The sequence below is a fragment of the Diaporthe batatas genome (genome assembly GCF_019321695.1).
Source record: "Diaporthe batatas strain CRI 302-4 chromosome Unknown Contig00003, whole genome shotgun sequence".
Taxonomy (NCBI): domain Eukaryota; kingdom Fungi; phylum Ascomycota; class Sordariomycetes; order Diaporthales; family Diaporthaceae; genus Diaporthe; species Diaporthe batatas.
The window spans coordinates 2,085,917-2,109,129 of record NW_025408550.1 but is presented as its reverse complement, the minus strand read 5'-3'; the positions used below and the strand labels follow the sequence as shown (position 1 = coordinate 2,109,129).

At 53.6% G+C, this 23,213-nt stretch overlaps 7 protein-coding genes across 7 annotated transcripts; 5 read left to right on the top strand and 2 right to left on the bottom strand.

Annotated features, from left to right (window-relative positions):
* Positions 1-286: 286 nt before the first annotated feature.
* Positions 287-1,676, top strand: KVR01_003164 (uncharacterized protein; the record flags this gene model as incomplete). Its single annotated transcript, XM_044782639.1, has 2 exons — positions 287-948; positions 1,052-1,676. The coding sequence occupies 2 exons, from the start codon at positions 287-289 to the stop codon at positions 1,674-1,676; spliced, it is 1,287 nt and encodes a 428-aa protein (XP_044648179.1).
* A 761-nt stretch (positions 1,677-2,437) lies between these two features.
* On the top strand, positions 2,438-3,997 carry KVR01_003140 (uncharacterized protein). The gene has a single exon (XM_044783220.1). It carries the CDS (start codon positions 2,528-2,530, stop codon positions 3,908-3,910), a length of 1,383 nt encoding a protein of 460 aa, XP_044648155.1. The 5' UTR covers positions 2,438-2,527; the 3' UTR covers positions 3,911-3,997.
* Positions 3,998-10,491: 6,494 nt separating this feature from the next.
* KVR01_003600 (uncharacterized protein) lies at positions 10,492-14,311 on the top strand. Its single transcript, XM_044785551.1, has 4 exons — positions 10,492-10,603; positions 10,821-11,406; positions 12,725-13,137; positions 13,276-14,311. The coding sequence occupies exons 2-4, from the start codon at positions 11,382-11,384 to the stop codon at positions 13,747-13,749; spliced, it is 912 nt and encodes a 303-aa protein (XP_044648615.1). The 5' UTR covers positions 10,492-10,603; positions 10,821-11,381; the 3' UTR covers positions 13,750-14,311.
* An 830-nt stretch (positions 14,312-15,141) lies between these two features.
* KVR01_002143 (uncharacterized protein) lies at positions 15,142-18,154 on the bottom strand. Its single transcript, XM_044791967.1, has 4 exons — positions 17,724-18,154; positions 17,322-17,642; positions 15,513-17,263; positions 15,142-15,434 (listed from the first exon to the last, which is right to left on the bottom strand). The coding sequence occupies exons 1-4, from the start codon at positions 17,905-17,907 to the stop codon at positions 15,405-15,407; spliced, it is 2,286 nt and encodes a 761-aa protein (XP_044647158.1). The 5' UTR covers positions 17,908-18,154; the 3' UTR covers positions 15,142-15,404.
* A 137-nt stretch (positions 18,155-18,291) lies between these two features.
* Positions 18,292-19,915, top strand: KVR01_002961 (uncharacterized protein; the record flags this gene model as incomplete). The annotated part of the gene is made up of 2 exons (XM_044792698.1): positions 18,292-19,360; positions 19,418-19,915. The coding sequence occupies exons 1-2, from the start codon at positions 19,316-19,318 to the stop codon at positions 19,913-19,915; spliced, it is 543 nt and encodes a 180-aa protein (XP_044647976.1). The 5' UTR covers positions 18,292-19,315.
* A 479-nt stretch (positions 19,916-20,394) lies between these two features.
* KVR01_002315 (uncharacterized protein) lies at positions 20,395-21,421 on the top strand. The gene is made up of 3 exons (XM_044787506.1): positions 20,395-20,842; positions 20,970-21,032; positions 21,116-21,421. The coding sequence occupies exons 1-3, from the start codon at positions 20,591-20,593 to the stop codon at positions 21,329-21,331; spliced, it is 531 nt and encodes a 176-aa protein (XP_044647330.1). The 5' UTR covers positions 20,395-20,590; the 3' UTR covers positions 21,332-21,421.
* A 6-nt stretch (positions 21,422-21,427) lies between these two features.
* Positions 21,428-23,165, bottom strand: KVR01_002039 (uncharacterized protein). The gene is made up of 3 exons (XM_044785400.1): positions 22,867-23,165; positions 22,484-22,763; positions 21,428-22,412 (listed from the first exon to the last, which is right to left on the bottom strand). The coding sequence occupies exons 1-3, from the start codon at positions 22,878-22,880 to the stop codon at positions 21,759-21,761; spliced, it is 948 nt and encodes a 315-aa protein (XP_044647054.1). The 5' UTR covers positions 22,881-23,165; the 3' UTR covers positions 21,428-21,758.
* Positions 23,166-23,213: the final 48 nt, after the last annotated feature.

The following is a 23,213-nucleotide window of genomic DNA, read 5'->3' as shown; positions in this document are numbered from 1 at the left end:
CTCGGTATCATACTTCTTACCATGTAAGTGTACCTCAATTAATGTGGAGAAAGATCTCCGTAGATCAATCTGACACTTAGGAAACAGATTTGGGTCATGTATGGGGGATGATGAGAAATCCGCAGCGTGTGTTTGCAAACGGAATGTATGTCCAGAGTTTCCCTTCCCGTATGATGCAAATCAACGCGCAACAAGTCAAGACAAAATTGCGCAAAATGCCTAGGTGCTAACTGAAGACCCCTTGAGTAAAAAACTGGGTTCCCGCGAAATTTTCAGTGTGACTGTGATGGGGGAAGAGCTTTACATAACTGCATCAGCAGACGACGTGAACTCCGTCTATAAGGACACCAAAAATCTCGACTTCGATGCCGTCATCGTGGATCTTTTGCGCGAATTCGGGGTCTCGAAAGATACTCTCGACAAGCTGTTCGACGCGCAATTGTCAGGTGGGCGGAGTTGGATGGACCGACAGCACGACATATACCGGGCGCAGATGCATCCTGGGGGTCGTGGTGATGCTCTAGCCGACGCTGTTCTGAAGCAGGTCAACAAAATGGTGCAGCGGGACCCTATCATCACGCCGATAGCTTTAAAAGCTCAGGGCAACAAATCCAGAACGGCGAGCCTTTGGAAGTGGTGCGGTCACGTCCTCGTCGAAGCCTCGATTCAGGCATTTTTTGGCCCCTCATTTGTATGCCTCTCCCCATGTTTTGTCGCCGACTATCTTAGGTTTGACGAGGATTACTGGCGTCTCAAGGAAAAGTCCCCAGAGGCGGCTGCCACAACGAAACATAATTGTGTATCGGCACTGCTGCGATGGTTAGACCTTCCAGATCTGGAGAGGAGAGGTGCTTGTTGGATGGTCGCCAAAATGGAGCAGGACTTTGCAGATATGGGAATTTGCGACAAGGCACAGCTGGCTGCGCTGCTGTTTATCAACATTGAAGTGTACGTGCCGTGCATTGTTCTTTTACTCAAGCCTCTGTCCCCTGCATTCTTTTGAAGGTTGCTCCGTCCGAGTTTGGGCACTTCTGAGTGATCACCAACACAGTATCAACGGCAATGCGTACAAGAGCTGCTTTTGGCTGTTGGCTCATATTATTCACACCCCGAGCCTCCTCAAAGATATCAACGCCGAGGTTGACGACGCATTCCTGGACAAAGACAAAACCTCGAGCAGCCCAAACATGACACACTTACTCGAGCACTGTCCGCTGCTCAACTCAACCTACGATGAGGTCCTACGATACACGAACAACGCCATGGGTGTGCGCCTGGTAGTGAACGAGACCAGGATCGGGGCCAAGACGCTTCGTCCGGGTCGCAAACTTCTCATACCCTACCGCCAGATGCATTTGGATAGGAGTGTCTGGGGCTCAGGGGCAGAAAGCTTCGAGCCCGACCGGTTCCTGCGAGACAGGAGCCTCTCGCGAAGCCCCAGCTTCCGACCGTTTGGTGGCGGCAATGGCTACTGCCCAGGCCGCTTCCTGGCCCGTCGAGAGGTGTTCATGTTTGTTGCTACTGTACTCAGGTGTTTCCAGCTTGATCTGGTCCCTGCCAGCGATGGGAGGGAGCCAAAATTTCCAGAATTGGACGAGACAACTCCGACCGGCGGCATATTGTCACCAATGGCCGGAGACGATGTTTTGATTCGAGTTCAGTCTCGCGCGATATAATTGCTCAATGAGTAACACCGATTTGTCTTTGACAGGGACATGCCATGTATTTGCATCGTTTGCCAGCGCAGTTGTCATTCAGATATGTTCTATCAACATTGTGATATTAACAGGGGAACATCTTGCTGAGCAGGTGTGTTTATGTAAAATTGGAACCAATACCGAGCCATGAAAGGGTAATTGATACAGGAAGGGGGGAATTAATTATTAGCCAGTCCGACACTCAAAAAGAAGTCCAGAATCATGCAACGACTAATAAGCTACCGGAGTCTACATACATACCTACCTCCTTTTGCTTTAGCGAGAAAACTAACCACAAAAGTTTCACTTAGGATGTGGCTTCTTTTTAAGCCTCTATTGCTCTAAGTGCTTAAGTTTTTTAAATCTCCTCTTTAAGGCTTTCCCCTAATTAAAGTGTATTATAACTAAGTACTTGCCGGAAGGGAAGGAGTAAAGCAAACAATATACCTTTTATATAATTTTATACAGTAAGTACATCTAGAATTAGTACTACTAGTAGATTACCGTAATGCACTGTATTACTATATGTTTCTAACCAATTGATAGGAAGCCCCCGCCAGTGCTGTTGCAGTAGATAGGCTTAATTCTTCGGCACCGTCCACGGCCTAGTTGCCGGGGAAGGATGCCCGGATCAGAACTTACCGCCTTTGGAAGGTCAATCAGCTGGTCTAGCGGGCGCCTGAGCCTATCAGGCGTGCGGAGTGAAGGTTGACCCGCAACAACACATTGATCACAGTTACGAGTGCACCGGTTCTCCTTTTATAATAGATACTTGTGACACCTTCAGCCTTCTTATATACCGCATCAACAAGTAACTATTCCACTCCTTCATGCTGCAGCACTATAAAACGTCGAAAATCCCACACAGCATGAAAGTTCCTTATCGGCCGACCGAGCAGAACCCGTCTTTCAACGTGTCGGGCAAAACCATGGGTGGAGGTCCAGACTCCCAACATCTGTTCGGTATTCGCGCTGATGTGCTGATTCCAGGGCGTGGAGAGCCCATCCCCAATGGCGGAATCGTCATCTCCGTCTCAGAAGGAGTCATCCTCTGGGTAGGCCCCTATGATGATCTCCCCTCGAAGTACAACAAGGTCGCCTTCACCAAGCACGTTGCCGTGATGCCCGGTTTATGGGACGTCCACACACACTTCATGGGAGCGAACGTCGTGGCAGATGTGAACGACTCAATGAAAACCTTCATGCCTGGCACCGAGTTCCAGGTGGGTGCAGTGACCGTGGATGACCTTCGGGCCACTCTCATGGCCGGGTTCACTTCGGTGCGGGAACTTGGCGGGATGGCAGGCTACCTTCAGAGTATGATCGACAAGGGAGCCATCTTGGGGCCTACCGTATATTCGGCTCTGAGTGTTCTCAGCGTCACCGGTGGCCACGGTGACCAACACGACTGCCCCCTGTCGCTCTGCCGAGGCAACAGTGATGGCAGCAATGGGTTGGCGCTTTGTGATGGAGTGGACGAGTGCATCAAGATGACTAGATCGGTGATTCGGAACGGAGCAAAGGTGATCAAAGTTTGCAGCACCGGTGGTGTCTTGAGTCTCAATGACCAACCCGAGGACACGCAATTCTCGCCCGCGGAACTTGAGGCCATCGTTCAGGAGGCAGCAAGAAGCGGCAGAGTGGTGGCTTCTCATGCAATTGGCAAACCAGGCATCCTGAACGCCCTACATGCTGGAGTAAGAACCATTGAGCATGGCATGTACCTGGACAAGGAAGTCGCAGACCTCATGAAGGAGAAAGGTGCAATCCTGGTCCCCACGCGCCACATCGTCGAAAGCCTCTCCGCGGGCGCTGAGGACCTGCCACCGATACTCCTCAAGAAGCTCCACCGGATCACCCAGCTCAGCAGGGACAGTTTTAAACTCGCTGTCGCGGAGGGCGTCCGCATCGCCCTCGGTACAGACACTTTGAGCAGCGACCGGAAGAACGCCTTAGCCCACGGCCGGAACGCGAAGGAGCTACACTGGATGAAGGTCGCTGGCATGACGCCGTTGCAGGCTATAGAGGCTGCTACCGCCACGCCGCCAGAGACCCTTGGCCGCCAGGGCCCCAATGCAGGACAGCTGAAGGAGGGCTTTGACGCAGATATTATTGTGGTCTGCAAGAACCCGCTGGACGATATCGATGTGCTCACGGATCCAAGCAATATCACTCATGTGTGGAAAGGCGGCAAGCTGTTCAAGTCCACTTAGGTAGGCAAAACTGAAGGAGTCTGGCTGTGCATCCAGGCAGGAATACATAGGTATAGAGATCACAGAATCAAACCCACCATCAATCAGTGCTGCTCACCAAATACAGTTGTACCACGACCGACCGACTTGGCCGAGGCCTACGCGAAAAATATGTGGTTTCGCTTCTATTCCGTATACGTCCGAGGACATACATGGCGCCTTCATACGGTGGTAAGCACTCAAGACCTAGCGCTTGGAAAGAATACGATGCCGAAAAATATACACGCAAATTGTATCGAGCTACGGGTAAAGAAGACGGATACTTGGCAACAGCTCTCCAGCAGTAAATTAGTGCACACTTTGTGATTAGGCTTCCCTTGAATGAATCTTGTGGATCCAGGCTACTTGACTTTTAAGAAGTCAAAGTGCTGCTATCTACCTAGGTACCTAGGTAGAACAGGTCGCTTAGGTCACGAGAGCCGGGGCATCGAACTAATCCATGGTCCGAAGGGAGAGACTAGCTGCACGTAATCAATCAAGGCACCCCCCAGACCTCGGGATACTATGAAAGTCAAGGCTATTGTGAAAACACTCGCGCATAGCCGAGCGCAAACGGCCACCAAAAAAGTCCGTCGGACGATAAATATTGGATCCTCATTGTAAATGTACCTTAGTGTGGCTCATGCGTGTGATCACATATACCTAGGTATACAACCTGACCCGCGTGATGGACATTCGAGTATCATGCCATCCCTGACTTGTAGCTGCGGCTGAAAGATGCATAACAGCCGTTTTGTTTTCGGGGCGGTGTTCATGTGATTACCCTAGGGTACTAAATGTCCCAGTTTGTCTGACAGGACTTTGTTGCGAGGTCACTCACTCCCGGGTCGCTTTGTGCTAGAGTGAGGCGCAATTCTCCAAGTCTCGAATTTGATTTAATTTTACGGAGATTCAATCCACTATTTTTCTCTTTAAATTCCAAGACACTAGCTTCATACTACATCGCAGACAAAAACGTTGGTGTGTGTTCAGCGTTGTCCTGGACAGCACCCCTTCAGCAGCCTGTCTTAATGGAGAAGTGTTCAAGTTCTTCTGGGTTGCTCAATGTGGAAATTTCGAAAAGACGTGATCTTAGGCCAATCTTGAGAGCCCAGAAACAGTAACGCTGCCATTTTGAACCCGGAAGACCGGCCAGCTCCACATATATACGCCACGCAAACCTGGGTCCCTTTAGCCCTACTAGTAGCATTCAAAATTTAAGCAGTCCAGACCACGAGATCCCCATATTAAAATATGAATTATAAATCTAGCACTCAGCTGGCTGGGTCTTTCAGAAGTGTTGAACAAGCCTATACGTGTATGTTAGTAGGCTTGTGTGACATCTGGTAGATGTACCCCAAGTGAAGACAATAAGCATGGACTGCATTATTCACTGACCAAATACAACTCTCAAGATGGAGAAATATTATCATGTATATAAATTTTATGCTATCAGCATGTTTATACTCTGCACAGCTTAGTGGAAATATTATCAGTTCCAAGATCTTGAGCGCAGACGCATCAACCGAAGTCCCTTGATCTTCAATTCAGTGTGTACCCTCAAGACTTGACTATGAAAAGTACACATGTCCATACTAGCGTACAGTTCCCATTTTAAAATTAGCGTACTCTCCAGGTCATGTCAAGGGAGGGTAATACTGACCAAGTACCACTCTCTTTCGACTCTGCCAGGATTTAACACAGGACCAAGTTATTGCCATTCCTGGTAGCACTCGGTTGGGCGCTTCGGCTGGTTCCGGTCCGTCAGGCGGTAAAATTCTTCTTGAATCGCCGGCTAATGGGCCGGGATTATGAATGGTTGCAGTTTTCGTCGACTGTCACACACGTACCACCGGGACGCCCCTCCGCCGGCGGTGGCTAGGGGGTACGTGCTTTCCAGGCGTGCCTAAGGAGCGCGGGCAGGGTTGCGAGCTGGTCAGCTTGAGACAGATTGATTCCTAATTCTTCTTCTTCGCTTATCTTGCTCGTCTATCTTATGTTTGCGGTGAGACCGTGGCGTAGGTACTGTTGATTTGTGCTTGTGGGATGTACATCGACTTCCTTGGCGTAAGGCTGTCGACGAATCTGTGCTATGGCTTCCCGCTTGTCTAAGTCGAATTACCGCAGCCTGTACTTCCTCCAACCAGGCTGGAGGGTCACATGGTGTATCGAGGCGTTGTTAAAGTTGGGTAACACCACAGCTGTAATGTACTGATGAGCGAGGGAGTACATCAGCGCTGGAGCTTCCCAGGCGTTTGTACGAGTACGTGCTGGGTATAGTCTACAATGGCGTGGTTATTCCGGCAGCGATGGTGGCTGATTTGGCGGTCCACCAGAATCGATCTGGGCGTTCTCCCGAGGTCGACGTCCTCACACGAGCGGCGTGCAAGGACGACTCTGGCAGTGAGTTTCCAGCCGATTGGGCGCGAGACCCGATTAACCACTGCCTAGGCTCTCTTGCCCACTTCATGCATGTCATTAAATGGCAAATCACCTTTTTCAATGAACTGAGAAATTCTCATGCGCACTTGTGTCACGTTCTTCCACATCTCATGTCAGTCGTGCGCCATTCCGGCCTCGGACCCTATCAACACCAGCTTGATGGACTGCACCTACATTCACTCAACTTCACAATATGGCTGAGAGTCCCCTCTCTTTTCCCTTGCATTGGCAGTCAAGACGTAAAGCGTCCTGATATGCCCACAACATTTCGCGCATTCGACGTCTTTATTGGTTGTGGTGGCGTACCAGCAAGCTAGCATGCTTCTTTCACGTCAACTGGTACTCCTGGCATCGTTGCTTATTCAGAACCCATGAAAAGTTGCACGTGTGTACACTAGGTCGCCCAATCGTAGACCCTTGTTCAGCGTGTATCTTGTCTAGTTACCTAGGTAGCTTTTGTGCGTTTCATTCTGAACAGTCGGAAAAGAGTCTGAGGTCGGGCAGAAGTGCGGTGAGGGCCTTTGCATGATCGCGTCAGAATGGACTTTTTAGAATCATGAGAAAAGTCGAGTGGTTACCCGCGATCATGCTTCTATAGGAGCTCCAAAACGGGCGGTGGGTCGACACGATGATTTCGATGATGTTGTTCCCCGAATTAGAAACCCACTGGCAAGCATCAGAATGATGCCCTTGTATGCTGTTGTTTATCTCAGTTCTTGGGCCGCCTAAAACAGCTCTCATAACATTGAAGAAGATCACAGTGGATAAGGAAGGGGGGTTCACCGAGTACATCGAGATGAGATACGACTGGAGCCCACCACTAATTGTGGTCCAAAATTTCTATGGAATCTAGCCCTAGGATCTATGGATGTGATATATATAGCTTTTCTTCTGGCATGTAGTTACTGAAGTCTACACGCGCAATGTCTATCAGTCTCAGCTTCAACGTGAGACGAAGAACTGAAATAATAATACGGGTTTTCTATACCATCATGGGACGCGAGCTTTTGCTGCAACCCCTCTAGCTTTTCAGAAATTGGAACCTTCAAAGACGTATCAAACATGTGCCATGTCTTGTATGATAGTTACTACAAAGCCACATGATCCATGAGAAGAATTTTCGATTTCCAGCTAATGTGACCAACTTCTAAACTTCGCAGACGGAGGAAATTATGGGCCAGGACTCGATCATCTAGAATTTCCCACCATCCGGTGCTAACTAGACTAGATATCGAGCGCCTCCCACGAAATTTCTGCTTTGCCACGGTGTGAAAATTTTGTCGGGGTGCTGAGAAGTGACACCGTTCAAGATTCGTCTCTCGGACTGCCCGGCGTGGCGGATCCTTGCCTCGTGATATGAAAGATTAATACGTACCCTGGGTGCGAATATCACCGGTGAAGTCCAAACAGCAGCATGTCAGAAATGTGTATGCACCAATCTAGGGATAGAGGCTGAGCAAATAAAAGATTAGTCGTGGTGACTTGTGCACGAGGCTTTTGGCCACTGCGTATTGGCGTTGGGCGCTATCCCCAAAGGGAAAATCTCACCCCCTGGAGGCAGGTATCGGCCCTGCTTCTTTGTCATTCTTACATGCCGGTGATTAAGCAATTTCCTGGTATCAATATTGTGGAATATGGATACGATTTACTAGTGTAATACGAGGGAATCCCGTTGTTCCAGCTTAGAGTTGTGTGCTCTGAGGAATCACTGGATTGTGGCGTGCTATGTAGAGGTTGTCGCCGCATGAGGCTTCTCTGAAATTTTGCTCGTCAATAAGCACCATTTTTCAAAGTCCGTTTACCGATTTCAAACTGACTTGGGGCTTGTTGACTATCAGACAGGACTATTCTGCGAGCAGAGTTCAACGTTACATACATTTTCGCCGCCTAAAAGTGTCGAGATTTGGTCATACCTAGGTGTTCGTGGATTATGAAAACCCTAGGTCTTATTGACGCGCGTGGCTACACCACGCCACGTTCTCACCCACCCACCCTGTAACTATTTCGGACCGCTGAGACGAACGCACCAAAGCTTGGAATTGTGACAAGTGGCTAACCTCAGCATAGCATATGAAGCATTAACAAACACCGGTCAGTTTCTCGCTGGAGCCCCTTCTCCGCAATGATACGTCAACATGCGGTCAGATCTCAGATATCAGCCACCGGGCCGGTGAAGGAATCATGGGCGTCAGCACACTCGAGCGAGGCTGTTTGACACGCCGGCCTGCCGACGTAGTTATGCCCAAATCTGGACCCTGTTTGCGAGGCGCAGAGGTTGAGGTCAACTGCTTTGAGCTCGAGAAAGTGGATGGCACCGTAAGAATGAGAAAAGGTAAGAAAAGTCGAACGAGGAAGTATGTCCAGCATCGTAGAAGACAATCTGGCCAGCCCCATTGGGTTTGTTGACGGCCATGCAATTTCTGGCTCGGGTTCTGCCCACTCATGTGCGCTCGTTGGCAGGGAGCAATATTAGATTGCGTGCGTGTAAGGAGGTCGGAAACGTGGGATTTAGCCATGGATCGGGAAATGGGACAGGGAGCGGATGCAAATTAATCACACGGGTTCAACAAATGCTAAACGGTTGCTACGGATCGTAGATCCTGAGTGGCCTGGGCCGTCGGATGAGATGTGGGCGTCAGCAACGCTTTGCTGATTACTTCCGCTTGTGGAAGATGCGAGCACCGTTGCTATATATCAAGTGCAGCGCGACCAGAAAGCCAAGCCAGAGCCCCCAATCCAATTGTAGGGAGGGTCAGCTTGTTGTTGGGCATTTTCCCTCGTGGCACCGTCGTAGCAGTTCTCAGACTTGGCCGTGACTTGAGTGTTTCGAGCTGGACAATGGCTAGTTACAACAAAGGAGTTCCAGAAGTTATTCCATTAAGCATCGACACAGGAAGACCAAATCTTGAGCTGGCAAAGTACAAGGGTAGGCCAGCATAGGCCAGCATAGCATAGCGTAGCGCAGCGAAGGAGGCGCACCAGCAGGCGTCCTCGGAGTTAAGAAGCTCGGGAGGCTGAGAAGTACGGAGTACGGAGTAGGAGTTTATTTGGCCCGATGGGAGCCCTGGAGGATCTATGAGATATTTGTCATCTTGAAACATCCAGCCACTTTTGTTGTTGCCGATGCGGCCACAAAGAGCAGCCCAGACATGACAAGTGGTGGTGGTGGTGGTGTGCATCCCCTGGCGCAGGCGCCGCAGGCATATGCCGTTTTCTGAGGGTGTGCGACGGTGGATTGGCGCAGGAATCATGGCCTTCGCAAGAATGTACGACTCGAAGCAGCTGAGGGAGGGGGGCGAGGGGCCCAAACCGAGGGATTTACGATTTACGACGCGGCAGGAGCTGCATAGGGCAGCCGAACCAAGCCCGGGTTCTTCGGAGGATTGTGACACCCGACCAAAAGGACTAGGGCAGCAGGGCAGGTTGTCTCCTAATTAGGGCGGATCTCGAAAGGATTCGGGCGTCGTGTTTCGGTGTCACACTACACCGTCGCCTCCCGCCAGTTTGTGATTCTGGTGAGGCAGCTCTACAGCTCTACTTGATGGTCACCTGAGCAGTGATTACTAAAGGCAGCGAGCACAAGTGAGGAGGAGGCGACAACGATGTGTGCACAGTACGGAGGGCTCTGTAGGTCGTGCCTGCTGGTCCACAGGCCGAGGAGAGCATGGTCGGGCATTGTACCACCCCAGACAGCCGCCACCCCGCCCCGCCGCGCCAAAAGTGTTTGCTGACAAACATGAGAGAGGTGGGTAGGCGCACGGTATGTATGGAGGCTGCATGTATCGTGGATTACGGCCGAGCATCTCGACGGCGTCGGGGATGCCGCAGTGCGAAGCAGCCGAATGTATGGCCACCTGCCTATTCAGACATGTCGCTTCCTCAGCCGCCTGGAAGAAAGGAAAGAGAGCCAGCCGCCTGGCCGTCTGTGACTGAGACCGAGACGGAGACGGAAGGGGGATGGCGCTGCCGGAGCAGACGGGTGTCAATTACGTAATCGACTTTCCCCGCCTGGCATCCAGCGCGAGTCCAGCAGGCTAGAGCTGGTCCAGCCAGCCACCTTGGCAATCTGCGGCCGGTCGTTTAAAAACTCCATTTTGCGCTCCCCCCCTCTTCCCACCGCACAGCAGCCCATCTTACATAAACACCACTCCCCGACCGCTTCCGCCGCTGACTTAGCAGCCTTGCAAGGACCGGCACATCCAGTCAAAGTGTCGAGCCTGTCGTCCTTCGGAGGTGAGTTGCCCAGTGGCCTGCGGCTGCCAGTCCCCGTCATCAGTCATCATCACTCCCACCCAATCCTGGTGGCCGTCGTCGCCCTTTTGCACGCAAGGCACGCAAGGCACGCAAGGCACGCAAGGCACGCAAGGCATTGGCAGGCATTGGCAGGCATGGGCGAGCATGAGCAAGGCCCTGGGCGCTGGCTGCTGCTAACACCTTTTTGAATCATCAGTCTGTCCTGCGCCACGCGAGCCCCTCGTCTTGCGTCTTGCGTACTGCGTCTTGGGCCTTGTGCGAGCCAGGGAGAGAGAACACGCGTCAATTTAGCCGTCGTACATGAAGCGGCCCTAGTCCACCACCACAGCTTTTCGAAACTCACGCGCAGCCAGCAGCCAGCAGCCAGCAGCCGACAGCCGAGGGAGAAAATAGCCACCGCCTGCATCCATCATCACTTACTTGGATCAGCCCGGCCCTGTCGGCAATACCACTTTCACTTTAGTCATCAAAGCTGCTCGTACACTCGCACCCTCTCGGACTTCCTGGCCCAATCCGTCACGGTTTGGTCTTGTCGACACCTGCCTGGTACGGACGGTATTGATTTTGACTTGTCGGCGCGCTTATCAGTCAGTTTCGTCACGGTCCTGGTCCCGGTGTGTGCCTGTTACTGGCGCTGGGATCTGTTTTGCTGCTGCTGCTGCTACTGCTACTGCTGCTGCTGAGTCAGAGCGAGCCTGCCAGCTGAGCGAAGCACAAGACTGCATCTCGACTTTGGCAGCAGGTCCAGTGCCGCAAGATGCAGGCTGCCAACAACAAGCCTGGTGAGTACTCTTGATGTATTCTTCATGTGTGTTCCTCCTCACCTCCTCACCTGGTCACCTCCTCGTCTTACCCCCTGCCTACTCGTCGGCTCCTCTCCTGTGTGTGGTCTAAGTTGTTGCCTGCCTCGAGACCAGGCCCCAAGGTGGCCCCAAAGTGCCTATGCTCCCATCCCAATCCCAGCCCAGCCCGGTTCAGTTCAGTGCACCCACCACCGAGCAACCCGACCTGCACCTCGCACTCCAATGGCACCTGCTCGGGTTTCCTCAGCTCCGCCAGCTGGGGTTCGACCCGGGGGTCATGCCATCCCATCCTCTGCGTTCCTCTGCACTCAAAGCTCATGGTGTCCAGTGGGCCCATGGGCATGATGATGGTGATGATGATGCTGCATTCCCCTCTCTCACTCTCTCTCACTCTCTCAATCTCTCAATCTCACTCTCTCCACACACTCCCTGTTCAGTGAGAGAGGGCAGGGCAGAGAGGCAGAATCCGAATGAATTGCTGTGAGCAGACCGCGTCCGAGCGACTCATTGCAGGGTTCAGTCCACTTATACATACCAAACAAGCACTTGTTACATAATTGTCATCCACCCGTCCATCATTCCTACGCGACGAGCCCCGGCCCCGGACACGGTACTTTGACAAGACCGCGCCTCCACGTCTTGCTTCTCCGCCAGGCGCCGACAAAAAGTAATCACTGCTCACCCTTCACTGCTCTGCCCCGGTCACCTCGCCCCGGCCTTATATCTGCAGTGGACTCTGCTGCACATCAGATCGGAGCCGATCTGATACTGCTACTCAGAGTCAGCCTCATCTTCTCTCGCCTCTGTCTGGTGAATGCACTCGCCCTCACAAGCCCGTCTGTCCCCGTCAACATCCGTTTACATCCCATCCCATCCCATCCCACCCGGCTTACCTCATCACCAACCTTTCAACAATCCCCCTCTCCCATATTACCTCAGCTGCCTCTTAAATCCCCCTTTATCACATTGCCTCGTGGTGCACTTATTGCGGTTAGGTCAGGCGGCAAGCGTCCCGACCGTTTCCACTGAAACGGTAATACTCGACCCCCCGTACTGTGTCGTGCTTGACAATCCTCGCCCCCTTGGCCACCTGATCAAAATGCGATGTCCTTCTAAGACGCCTCTTGTTCTCACTGCCTCGCGTGCCTCGCTCTGTCGGTTATAGCAGTCACTGCTCAGGATGATCGCACTGAGTCACTATGAGCACGGGCGATGCTGAAATAAGCGACCCGCTTGCCTCACATAGACAACTGCCCTATAAGACGCTGCAGCCATGACGCTGACACACACACAATAGCAGAGACACGAGGACAGCCGGACGGTTCGTCGCCTTCCAACAGCACCGCAAAATCATCGGTTGCTGCCGCCAATTCACATCCAAAGCTGGTCCCGCGGCCCCAGCCGTCGCCGGTCTCATCGGTTACTCAGCCGCTGGCACATGGTTTCAGCGACGCGACAACTCCAACCGCTGCTGCCCCAGTCTTCGACCCTGAATCGTCCATTCATCCAACACTGAGGAGCCCTGGCTACGTCCCCACGCCAAATATGATGCCAAGCGGTGCTCAACCTCCTCCCGAGCACCCCGGCCCGGTTCACATGCCGCCAAACTCGTCCGCTCCGCTCGATGCCGAGGACCCTAATGCAGACGGGCGGAAGGCTAAGCGAGAACTATCGCAATCCAAGCGCGCTGCCCAGAACAGGGCTGCCCAGGTAAGGCTCATAACATTCCATTCCCTTTCTATGAAATGGTGGTAGCACTCATGCGATGTTTGCGCCGCCGATGTTGCATACCAGATATCCACCCGGGCTGTGCATGTGTGGCTGGATGTGCTAACCCCGTGTCTGTAGCGAGCATTCCGTCAACGCAAGGAAGGTTATATTAAGAAACTGGAGCAACAGGTCCGCGAGTTTCATGACGCGGAGCAACTTTACAAAGGCATACAATCAGAAAACTTTGCGCTGAGAGAGTATATCGTACACTTGCAGTCTCGACTGATGGAAGCCCAAGTTGAATTTCCTCCGCCGCCTCCGAACGTCAACCTGTCTCTGCCCCCGGGTCATGGCATCCCTGACCAACCAGCGCCTGTTCCTCCTCAAGAGGATGCCCCGATGACTGACCCAACGCCGAACACTGGGTCCGCTACGGGCACCTCGTCACTAGACGAAGTTGCACAAGCAGTGCAGAGCCTGAACAGGTCCGAGGCCTCGTCTTACAAGATAGAGCCAACAGCGGCCGAGTCGCAGGCGGCAGAGGACGCGCGTACGGCAGAGGAGATGACGCGACAAATGGAAGCGGAGCAAGTGCCGGCAGCTACCATGTAGGGCAAGGTGTATGCTGGTCACTTTGGCTACCGTGGGGAGGAGGGCGGAGAGGATCAGCCGGTTAAGAAGCCGTCCTATGCGCCGTGAGGCGCCCTTGCTCACTATAGGTGGAGGTGGAATTCGCGGACTGGCAACATGGTCTTAGAAGCATGCCCGTTATTCTTTGCTTACAAGGGCTTGTGGTGTTTACGGTGTTCAGACGTGATGGGCAGAGTTTTCGACTTTTACTTGGAAGACGGGGTGCAGGGGATCACGGACATCGGAGAAGCAGCAGATCTCCTATTCTTTGATAGCGGCTTGAGGGGGTAGGGTCTAGCTTCTACCTGCTGGTAGAATGGCAGAAATTGTATTTGTGAAGCATTCTCGTCTTTGTATTATGAGATATCGGTGTGCCTAGTTGTAAAAGCGTGGTGTTCCAGGCTTAGGACGCTGCGACTTTGGCCTCTTTCTGCGGACGATAGTTCAGAAGTCGGCGGACAGCCAGTCAAGACCGGGTCGCAGAGGTGGATGCTCGCTCAACCATGCCGACTCCCGCCAGAAGACGTTGTTACCACGTGCCTAGTGGTATCACTCCAACGCCACAACGGGGCCGTCCCGGGAAGGGGGTGGGGAGGGGAGCGTGAACATCTGCTGGCAGAGAAGAGAACTGCCAGCTCTTGTGATGCGGTTATACGAGGCTGTTTTCAAACTTCGATAACATGCGGGATGCACGTGGATAAAGGTTTGAATAGCAACATTTTATCTGTCTATACGTGTTGGGGGGGAGGGGGGTAGGGTCCATGGATTGGGTGAGTGTGTGAGTGAGTGCGTGGGCGCCCCGGGCTGCCGGGCGAGAAGGGGAGAGGGTTGGAGGCCAGGCCGCGAGACAGCCAATATAATTGGCATCCCGACGGGCAAATTCCAACAACAGAGAGACGCCCGGCTAGCTCAATCGGTAGAGCGTGAGACTCTTATGAGCCCTCGTGTTCTGAAGGAGAAAAAATCATCTCAAGGTTGTGGGGTAAGAGAAAATTCAGACACTTGAATAACCTGGTCCCGGAACTTGTCCATTAACATCCGACTCAGTTCGACCCCCACGTCGGGCTCAATTCCCGTCGCAATTCGATTCAATCTTTTTTTTTCTTTTCCTTTTTGGCTCTTTTTCTCGACTGCGAGTTTGAAGCATTACTGTGCCTCATTTCTTTTGGATACGCTAACATGCTGGTCCTGCCGTGTGGACAAGCAGGCCTGAGGCTGACTGAGTTGTATCAGCAGACAGGCCGAGTGGAAATGGCAAATGCTTGTGTTAGTCCAGACCAGGGGGCCGCCAATGGTCATGCAAAGGCATCACATGGCCATGCTTGATGCAAGGAGGAAAAAAGGCCGACACAACGAGGAGGCCGTCTAGCGTCGTCGATGGTAAGTAAGGCTTGTTGTCATGTCCATTAAATCTCTATGGGCTGCTTTTCCATTTCCTCCCTCGTATGAGTAATACAAGTCCTCGACAAAGGACCATGCCACGGCCCATCGTCTAGCGTTTCTTTCGCAGCGAGCCTGCCCTCCCCGCCACTCGAGTCCGGCCTGAAGGCTCTGAGCAAATTCCCAAAGTGCTGTTGTCTGCCTAGGCTGTCTGTCCTCGAGGCCTCCTTGCCAAAGGGTTCACGCACGCAGACGTCCTACGAAAACGCGTTGCCGAGGTCATGGTCCTGTGGTCGAAACATAAGCCACACCGCCATTTGGTCACGTATGCTGAGAAGCCCGTTTGTGAGGAAAATCTTGCTTACCTTGAACCACTCGGATCCCTTCTCGAGGTACTCCTCCCTCGTGACCCTCGCCCGCTTCCACTCGTCGCTGCCAGCCCAGCCCGCCGCGCCCTTCCAGGCGTCGAGCACCGCGTCCTTCGCCCTCCTGACGCGCATGTCCGAGTCAGCTGGCAGCAGGGCCTGCAGGCCGGACCTCAGCCTCTCGTCAAAGTTCTCGAACAGCGTCGCGCCGCCCGTGAGGAAGATGTCCTTGAGGAAGTCGTTCCTGTCGATGCCGGGGATGGCCGTCAGCCGCTGCGTCAGGATGTCCCCGGCGATCTCAACGATGCCGGCCTGGTCGACGCCTGCGATGGCGCCAGGCTGGAAGACAACCTCTGGCACGCGTATGCGCTCTACGTTCAGGTGCAGCTGATTCCGCTCCGCCTGAGTCCCCTCGTCCGGCCGGGGTCCGTAGCGCCATGCGTGGAGCATGGATTTTGTCCAATTGTTCTGCGCCTCTATGGTGTGCTCGTAGGTGAAGAGTGGGTCGTACTTGAGGAGGTCCTCCTCGAGGTTCTTGATGGCGACGTCCAGGTTTTCCTCCTCGTCCTCGTCGTCGCTGTCGCCTTTGTTGGCGCCGACGGCGACGTTACGATATACACCCCAATCCGCATCGTCCGCACCGAAATCGTCGTCGTCCCCACCTCGCCGGCGTTTGCGGCCTGTGGCGGCGGCTGGGTTATCCGAGGCGAGGTTGGCCAGCGTCTTCATGCGCATCTGACTTGCAAGGGACTTGCGGTTTCCCAGATCCTGCTTGAGCCGGTCGCGGGCCTTGATCTTGCCGAGAGTTTCGAGGCGGGCTTGTCGTCGCTCATCCAACCAGGCCTCCAAGTCGTTTGTTCGCTTTTCCTCGTCCAGGCGAGCCACCTCCGCAACGCGGGCTTTTTCGGCCTCCTTTTCGGCCTTGGCGCGGGCCCTCGCCTCGTGATTTGATTTTAAAAGCTTCTGGTGGCGCTTCTCTTTGAGTCCAGCATCGTCGAGTTGATCATCAGGGACATCGAGCAGGTGATACGAAGGCTGCTCGACTTGCTCTTCCTCGACTTCGCCGCCAAGATCCTTTTGCCGGGCTCTCTTGATGGAGCCCTCGAGCTCCTTGACAATTTTTGCAAGCTGGTTCTCGTCCTTCACCTCGGCATCGTCCAATATACGCTTTGTCTCTTTCTTGTTCGCGTCGACTAGTTGTCGTTGAACATCCTTGTAGTACTCCAGATCCGACTCCTTCTTCAACAGTCGCTCTAGCCGCATCTTGGCGGCTTGTGCCTGTAGCCGACGACCACTCTCCTTCTTGCGCTCTGCGATCTTTGCTAACTCCTCTTCCGACTTTTGAACGATAACCTCCTCCGTGTACGGGTATTGTATGATTCGCTCCCGGTCTTCAAGTCCACTCCACTCCAGGTAGGTTGCCAACTCGCTGTCGTAATCCTTGGAGAGGTAGCAGTGGTCCCGCACCATGAACTCGGCCTGGGAGAGGTTCATCTTGCCGGGGAAGTGGTCATACTTGAGGCGCAGCAGCTTCATCAAGTATTCGGCAGCGTGGTAGCCGCCCCAGTTCAGGCGGATAGCCTGAGCGAGCATGGGCTTTTGGCTGTAAACCGGTATCAAGTGTGTGGAACTGTAAGAGGACGACACGACAAGGCCGGTCTTGCCCCCGTTGTGTCTGTAGGAGAATAGGGAGTCGATTCCGTAAGTCAGGCTCGGGGCGCCGTAGCATTCGAAAATGATCTCGGTCATGGCTGTCTCGTCATCAGTGGCACGTCTCATGCGCTGCATGTCTTGGCCATGGAGACCTACATTTCCTTGAATATGGCAGGTTGGCGACCGCCTCGGTCATGACGATGGGCATGTCAATGTTGCCCTCAACACCGTTCATTCCGAGCTTGATGAACAAGTAGTCAAGCACATGTTCCATGACATCCCAGTTGCTGACCACTCCTGTGCCCTGCTCGAAAGCATTCCGTATGTGACCTCTTGCAGTGGTGTCGGAATAACAGTCCATGCCGGCAAACGAGAATGTCTTGCCCAGTTTTCGGTCGCGGTATTTGGCCATGATGGGCGGTATGGAGAACCGCGGCGTTTCTTCGAAGTTCCATCCTGCGCGGACGGAGGAGGAGCCTGTTTTCAATGTCAATCAATGTCAGTGTGGCCTCGGGGCGGGTCGCGCAAACCGGGCGGATGCTCGAGGTGGTGGCCTACCATTATCTATTACGATTGCAGCGGTACCCTCTGGCTGTCGCAATGCCTTCTCGCGGCCATCGGGTTGTGCTGGTATGATGTTCTCGAATTTGAGGTCTTTGACGGGGTAGGTCTTCGGTGGTGGGAGGTCTTCCTTTGGCCCTCTCGCCGCAGGGAGCGGTTCGTAGATCGCGGAGGGTGCCATCGCGATGTGGACGGGCGGTGGAGGTTTGTGGTCCGCAGCAGGATTCAAAGGGTATCACGACAAGAAGAGAAAGGAAATCGAAACATTTCGGAGAAGCAATGGGAAGGGCTGGGACCCGTTGAATTCTTTAAGATGAAATGACGGAGCTACTCTTGGTGATGGGCGCAAGCTAGAAGCTGTGACCCCTGCCTGCCGGCACGGCAAGCCTGGGCGCGTCCTCACCAAAGGGTCCGTCGGTGGTTTGGTCCTCTATGAGGCTGATTGTGGGGGCGAGAAGTTGCAGCCCCGGTGGGGGGCTGGGCTTCAGTGGTGTACGGAGTAAGTCCCCAGGCAGTTTACGCCTAACCCTAGCAACGTCAACTTCACTCCCGTACAGACAACATCGTCCACTGATGTGAATGCTCATGGCAATTTGTTCCAGCCTGCTACGTACCCAAGCTGGATCTTTGAACAAGTCCATATGGCCTCAATACCTCCTACACATCTAATTAGTAGATGTAGGATGTTTGGGGGCTGGTGAACTCTGTTTAAGAGAGGACTAGCAAGACACAACTCCTAAAGCATATCAGATCTAAGCCGGTGCCGGACATGGTGATCTCTCAGCTCACTCCCGGGGCCAATCGCACAGGAGACTTTGGAATTACTCAGAAGACAATTGTGGCTTGGCTACAATGCAGACAACACGGTCGTGCTACGGCCAACTGGTCCTTCTGATGGAGACCCCAATGTCGACTCTGGCTGATAGTATCGCCTCACTCCACTCCAATTTATGACACCTCACCTGTTTTGACAATATGAACGCTCAAATCGTTCAATTTCTGGACGCCTTGTGGCTCCGAATTCGGTGGAACCCCCCATTGTGTTTGCGTCTTTCCGTTCTGTGCAACTCAAGCCCGTCCGCCGACGAGAACAGAACGAACCAGGACAGTCGACGTGTGTGAGGCAGCCACACCAGAATCTCGGCTGTAACCACCTGGGCAGGCAGGATGAAGTTCCTCTCGGATTCTCGGATTCTATAGGACTCGCTCTTGCAAGCTTTGGCAAACCCTTCTGTTGCCGCGGGGAGATTTGGAGCCCCGTCGGATGGAAGGTGCACATCGGGGGGTGGGTTGGACACACAGGAGGAAGGGGCAACCCCTGGTTGTCCCTCGTCAACTCGCGCTTTAAGGCTGCGAGATTCCTGACACCCTCCATTTTCACTTGGGCTCAGAACTCGTCCATCCTCTATGCAATCCACCGGCACTGCGTTTGACCTGTCCCCGAGCGCTGAAGACTATTTGGCCCTCAGTCCGCCGATTTGAGGACCTTCAGACACTTACATCACCACATTCAGATCAACGCCTTTACCTCGCTGCCACAGATCCCCATTCAACCTGGAGCCCCTGAGCACTTCACCCGTTCATCAGCCATGACGATGCTATCGGCCATCACTGTGGGTCTGCGTGCCCTTCAGGTACACCAGCTCCGTTCCCTAAACTTTCAAGCCTCTAAGGGTCCTCACAATTTCCAGTTGATCCTGGCAGCGGCCTTACTCGGTGTCTCCATCAGCCTTCTAGCCCACGAGGCCTGTCAAACTGAATCAGACTCGTTCCGTTTTTGCACCCCCACCCCGTCGAGCAATGCAAAGAGTACGGTCAACTACGGCATCTTCTTGGGGGTATATGGTATTGTGATCTCAGCCATTGGAGCTTTGTTTCTCTTCGTGGAAAGGATCCCCACCGCCATTCCTCTCGCCGGAGACGGCCTTGGGACCTTATTTTACCTGGCTGGAGGCGCCGCTTGGGTGGCCGCTTTCGGAAAGATACGCTGCAACAACATGAAGTTAGACTTTTTTGATACTCCCGCGGGACTGCGGGAGATGAACAAGTCAACTAGAGACCAGCTCGTGGGCAACTGCAGGCGGTGCGAGGCCGAGCATGGTCTTGTATGGGCCCTGTTCGCGTTGACGGCCAGCCTCGCCATTTGCGACTACTTCCGGCGACGCGACCAGGCGAAAAGCCTTGGGTAGGACGCGGGATCGGTGGAATTGCGGGCAGTAAGGAATTGAGAATGGCAGCCATGAGAGGCTCAGGCTGAGTTTTGGAACAGACTGGGAAACGGATCCTAAATTACGAGACACCCATCACTGTTTGAAAGTCACAATCATAGCCCCTATGTATTTCTCGAACAAGCATTTCAGAAATTGAAAAGCTCCTATCGCTAGACACAGTTGCATTCTAAATATTCGCACCCGCAAAAACGGAGGGTACACCCATACTAGGCAACTTAGAGATTAAAGCACCTAAGTACTCAGGTTAGTACTAAACCAGTTATCTCATAAGCTTACCTTATAGGACATTATCCTAAAGAAGGTTATCCTAAGAGGTTATCCTAGGAGGTTGTCCTATAGGAGGATGTCCTATAGAAGGATGTCCTATAGGAGGTTGTCTTATAGGAGTTTATGCCTTGGGTCTTGGGTCTACCCTCTATTCTTGCGGGTGTGAATATCCGATCTCTTCTAAAAATCGTGGCGGTAGTATCGTGATAACATGTGTAATTTCAGAGTCGAAAGCTGCCCAGATCCTTACGTAATACCGCATCCATCTCAGAACATCATCAACCTCGACTTGGTAGTTTGTCCTGCTCCAGCAGGATCCCCACAAAATTCGAGAAAGACCACTCCAGATCCCGAGTCTAATCCACGATGAAAGCACTCAGCTTTCTGAGGCCAGCAACCAGACCATTCCTACTCCAGAAGCAGCCCACTCTCCCCACCCGGTCGTTCTCCAAGACAGCAGCCGCCATGGCAGCAACCCCCAAGTTCGCCGAGGGCTCAGACGAGGCACGCCTGAAGCAGGAGCTGGAAGGACTCCTGGCCAACAACAGGTGGGCCCTCACGGCGGACGGGCAGGGCATCGAGCGGTCCTTCAAGTTCAAGACGTTCGCCAAGACATGGGTATGCGCCGGCGCCCGATCCGACCATCAAACCAGCCAGCCAGCGGAGCCAAAGGGGGGGAGAACCCAACATGGCTGACTGAATGACTGACTGTCCGACCGACTGACCGACTGATGATATCTCCCAGGACTTCATGACGGCCGTGTCGCTGCAGTGCAAGATTAAGAACCACCACCCGGAGTGGTCGAACGTGCGTGCATCCGCGAGCATTTCACTCCTCCACCAAACTCATAGGGGTCTTGCTAACGCAGCCGGGGGTTGTGTGAGCATTAGGTCTACAACACCACTTTCATCCGCTGGACGACGCATAGCCCACCGGGCCTGTCGGCCAAGGACACGGAGCTGGCGGCCATCTGCGACGGGTACGCGCAGAGCTTCGGGGAGGTCAGGGAGGAGCCCTCGTCTGGCGGGCAGAGCTGTCAGCTGAAGGGGCTCGCGGACCATGTCGCTTCTACGTCTGGGGACTGCTGCGTCCCACCTAAGAAATGAATGAAGCTGACTGAGCCGAGGACGTGGCTGGCGGAGCTTGTAACATAAGACGGAAATTTCAGCATCACAATCCATGGCATTTGGAGTTCATCTCTTCGTTCATAAGTATTACTAGTATTATTCTAAACTGCGCCGAGCGAGAGGCGGCGGGCAAACTGCTATATACAGATGGAACTAAAGCTCCTTGAGGACGCCACCCTCTCTAACATGCTCGCGGTCATATATCTTGGCTTGCAACGGAGGCAGTCATTTCTGGCTGCGCCGTGCGATGTTCTAGGTCCTCGTTTCCAGTGCGTCATATGACGTGTTCAACACGCCCATCTTTGTGGCTTCCATGAGATGTATGCCAAAACTGTCCCCGTCCGTAGAATCGACATTGGTCTGTACGTGACAGAATGAAGCCCCCCCCCCCAACTTTGGAAAACGCTTACTGGGCCTTCTTGGCCCGGATGGCAGCAAGCTTCTTCTCCCTGCGGGCCTTGCTCGCGGCCTCGCCGGCCTCGGTGTCCAGGAAGTAGTCCCACCAGCGGAAGCTGGAGGCGTAGTTTCCGATGAACTTCTCGTGGTGCGTGTCATGGTGGTCGGCGCCGGCCCAGACGGGCAGGAAGTGGCGCAGGCTCCAGGGGAAGTCGTAGCCCGAGTGGGCGTCAATGGCCTGGAATAGACGCAGGACGATCCACACGTACATGGTAAATAGGTGCAGATCGCCGGTCAGGGAGACCCAGAGGATAGGGGAGCCGACAGTGCCAAGGGCGAGGAGCATGACCTCAATCGGGGAGGCGTACTCAGCGGCGAGACCAAAGGGGGCGGAGTAGGTGTGGTGCAGCTTGTGGATGTTCTTGTAGAGCGGGCCGTAGTGCAGGGCCCTGTGGAACCAGTAGTGCCATGCGTCCTCCATGATGAAGAAGATGGCAATCTGGTAGGCCATCTTGAAGATGGGGGGGAAGGGCACGCCATAGTCCATGCCGAAGTAGGTGGCAATTGGGTGGAAGAGCCAGATCTGGGGGAGCTCGACGGTAACGTGGGACAGGAAGACGAGGGCGGCGCAGTCGAATTGTTCCTTCCATGTTGGCAGTTTTTGCTGTGGACGCGGGTCAGTTCATGTCAGGCCGTTTTCTCACCGAAAGAAACCAGCTGCCAGAGCACACTTACGTTCTGGATCTTGTACTTGTTGAAGGCGGGAATGGCGTCAATGATGATCCACGGCAGACAGCGGCCAAAGTATACGATCTCGTGCATCATGAAGGACATGATGCCGGTGGCGAGGGTGTCATTCTGCATGTAGAGATACCATGAGGCCCACAGGCGCTCGGCCACGTTGAGTTGGACATGGATCTTGGAGACTTCTTCGAATACCGAGAAGTAGTCGGCGGGTGTTGTCGAGTTCAAGCCACTGGCGACAGTAGCATTGACGGCAGAGAGCGTCTCGCTCCTAAGAAGCCGAATGTTAGTTTAGTCCTTCCTGTGCGCGCGCGTCTTCGGGATTTCGGCCTGGCAGGGATGGGGATCTAGTGTGTCGGTGTGTATGTACGTACACGAGGGAAGCCATGATGGAGGTGGTCTCCTCAGGTTGGGAGCGAGCGACCTGAAAGAAGGCAAATATGGTTTTGGTCAGTCCAGGACAGGAGGGGACACTTTCGTGTTGCAGGTGCAGGAGGTGTTTTGGCTGTCCTCAACAATCCTGAACTTCCAAGGTTTGTTGTAGAGGCGAGAAGGGTAGTCAGATAGTGTACAGGTTCTGCCAGGGGCGTTTTATTATCTGGGCCTCGAGGGACCCCTGCAGCTGGCGACGGAGCTTGGGCTGGCCGGGGATGGGGGGTCAGCCAATGGGTGCTCCACTCAATCTCAGAATGAGCAGATGGTTAAAAGTCGAATTCCGTCT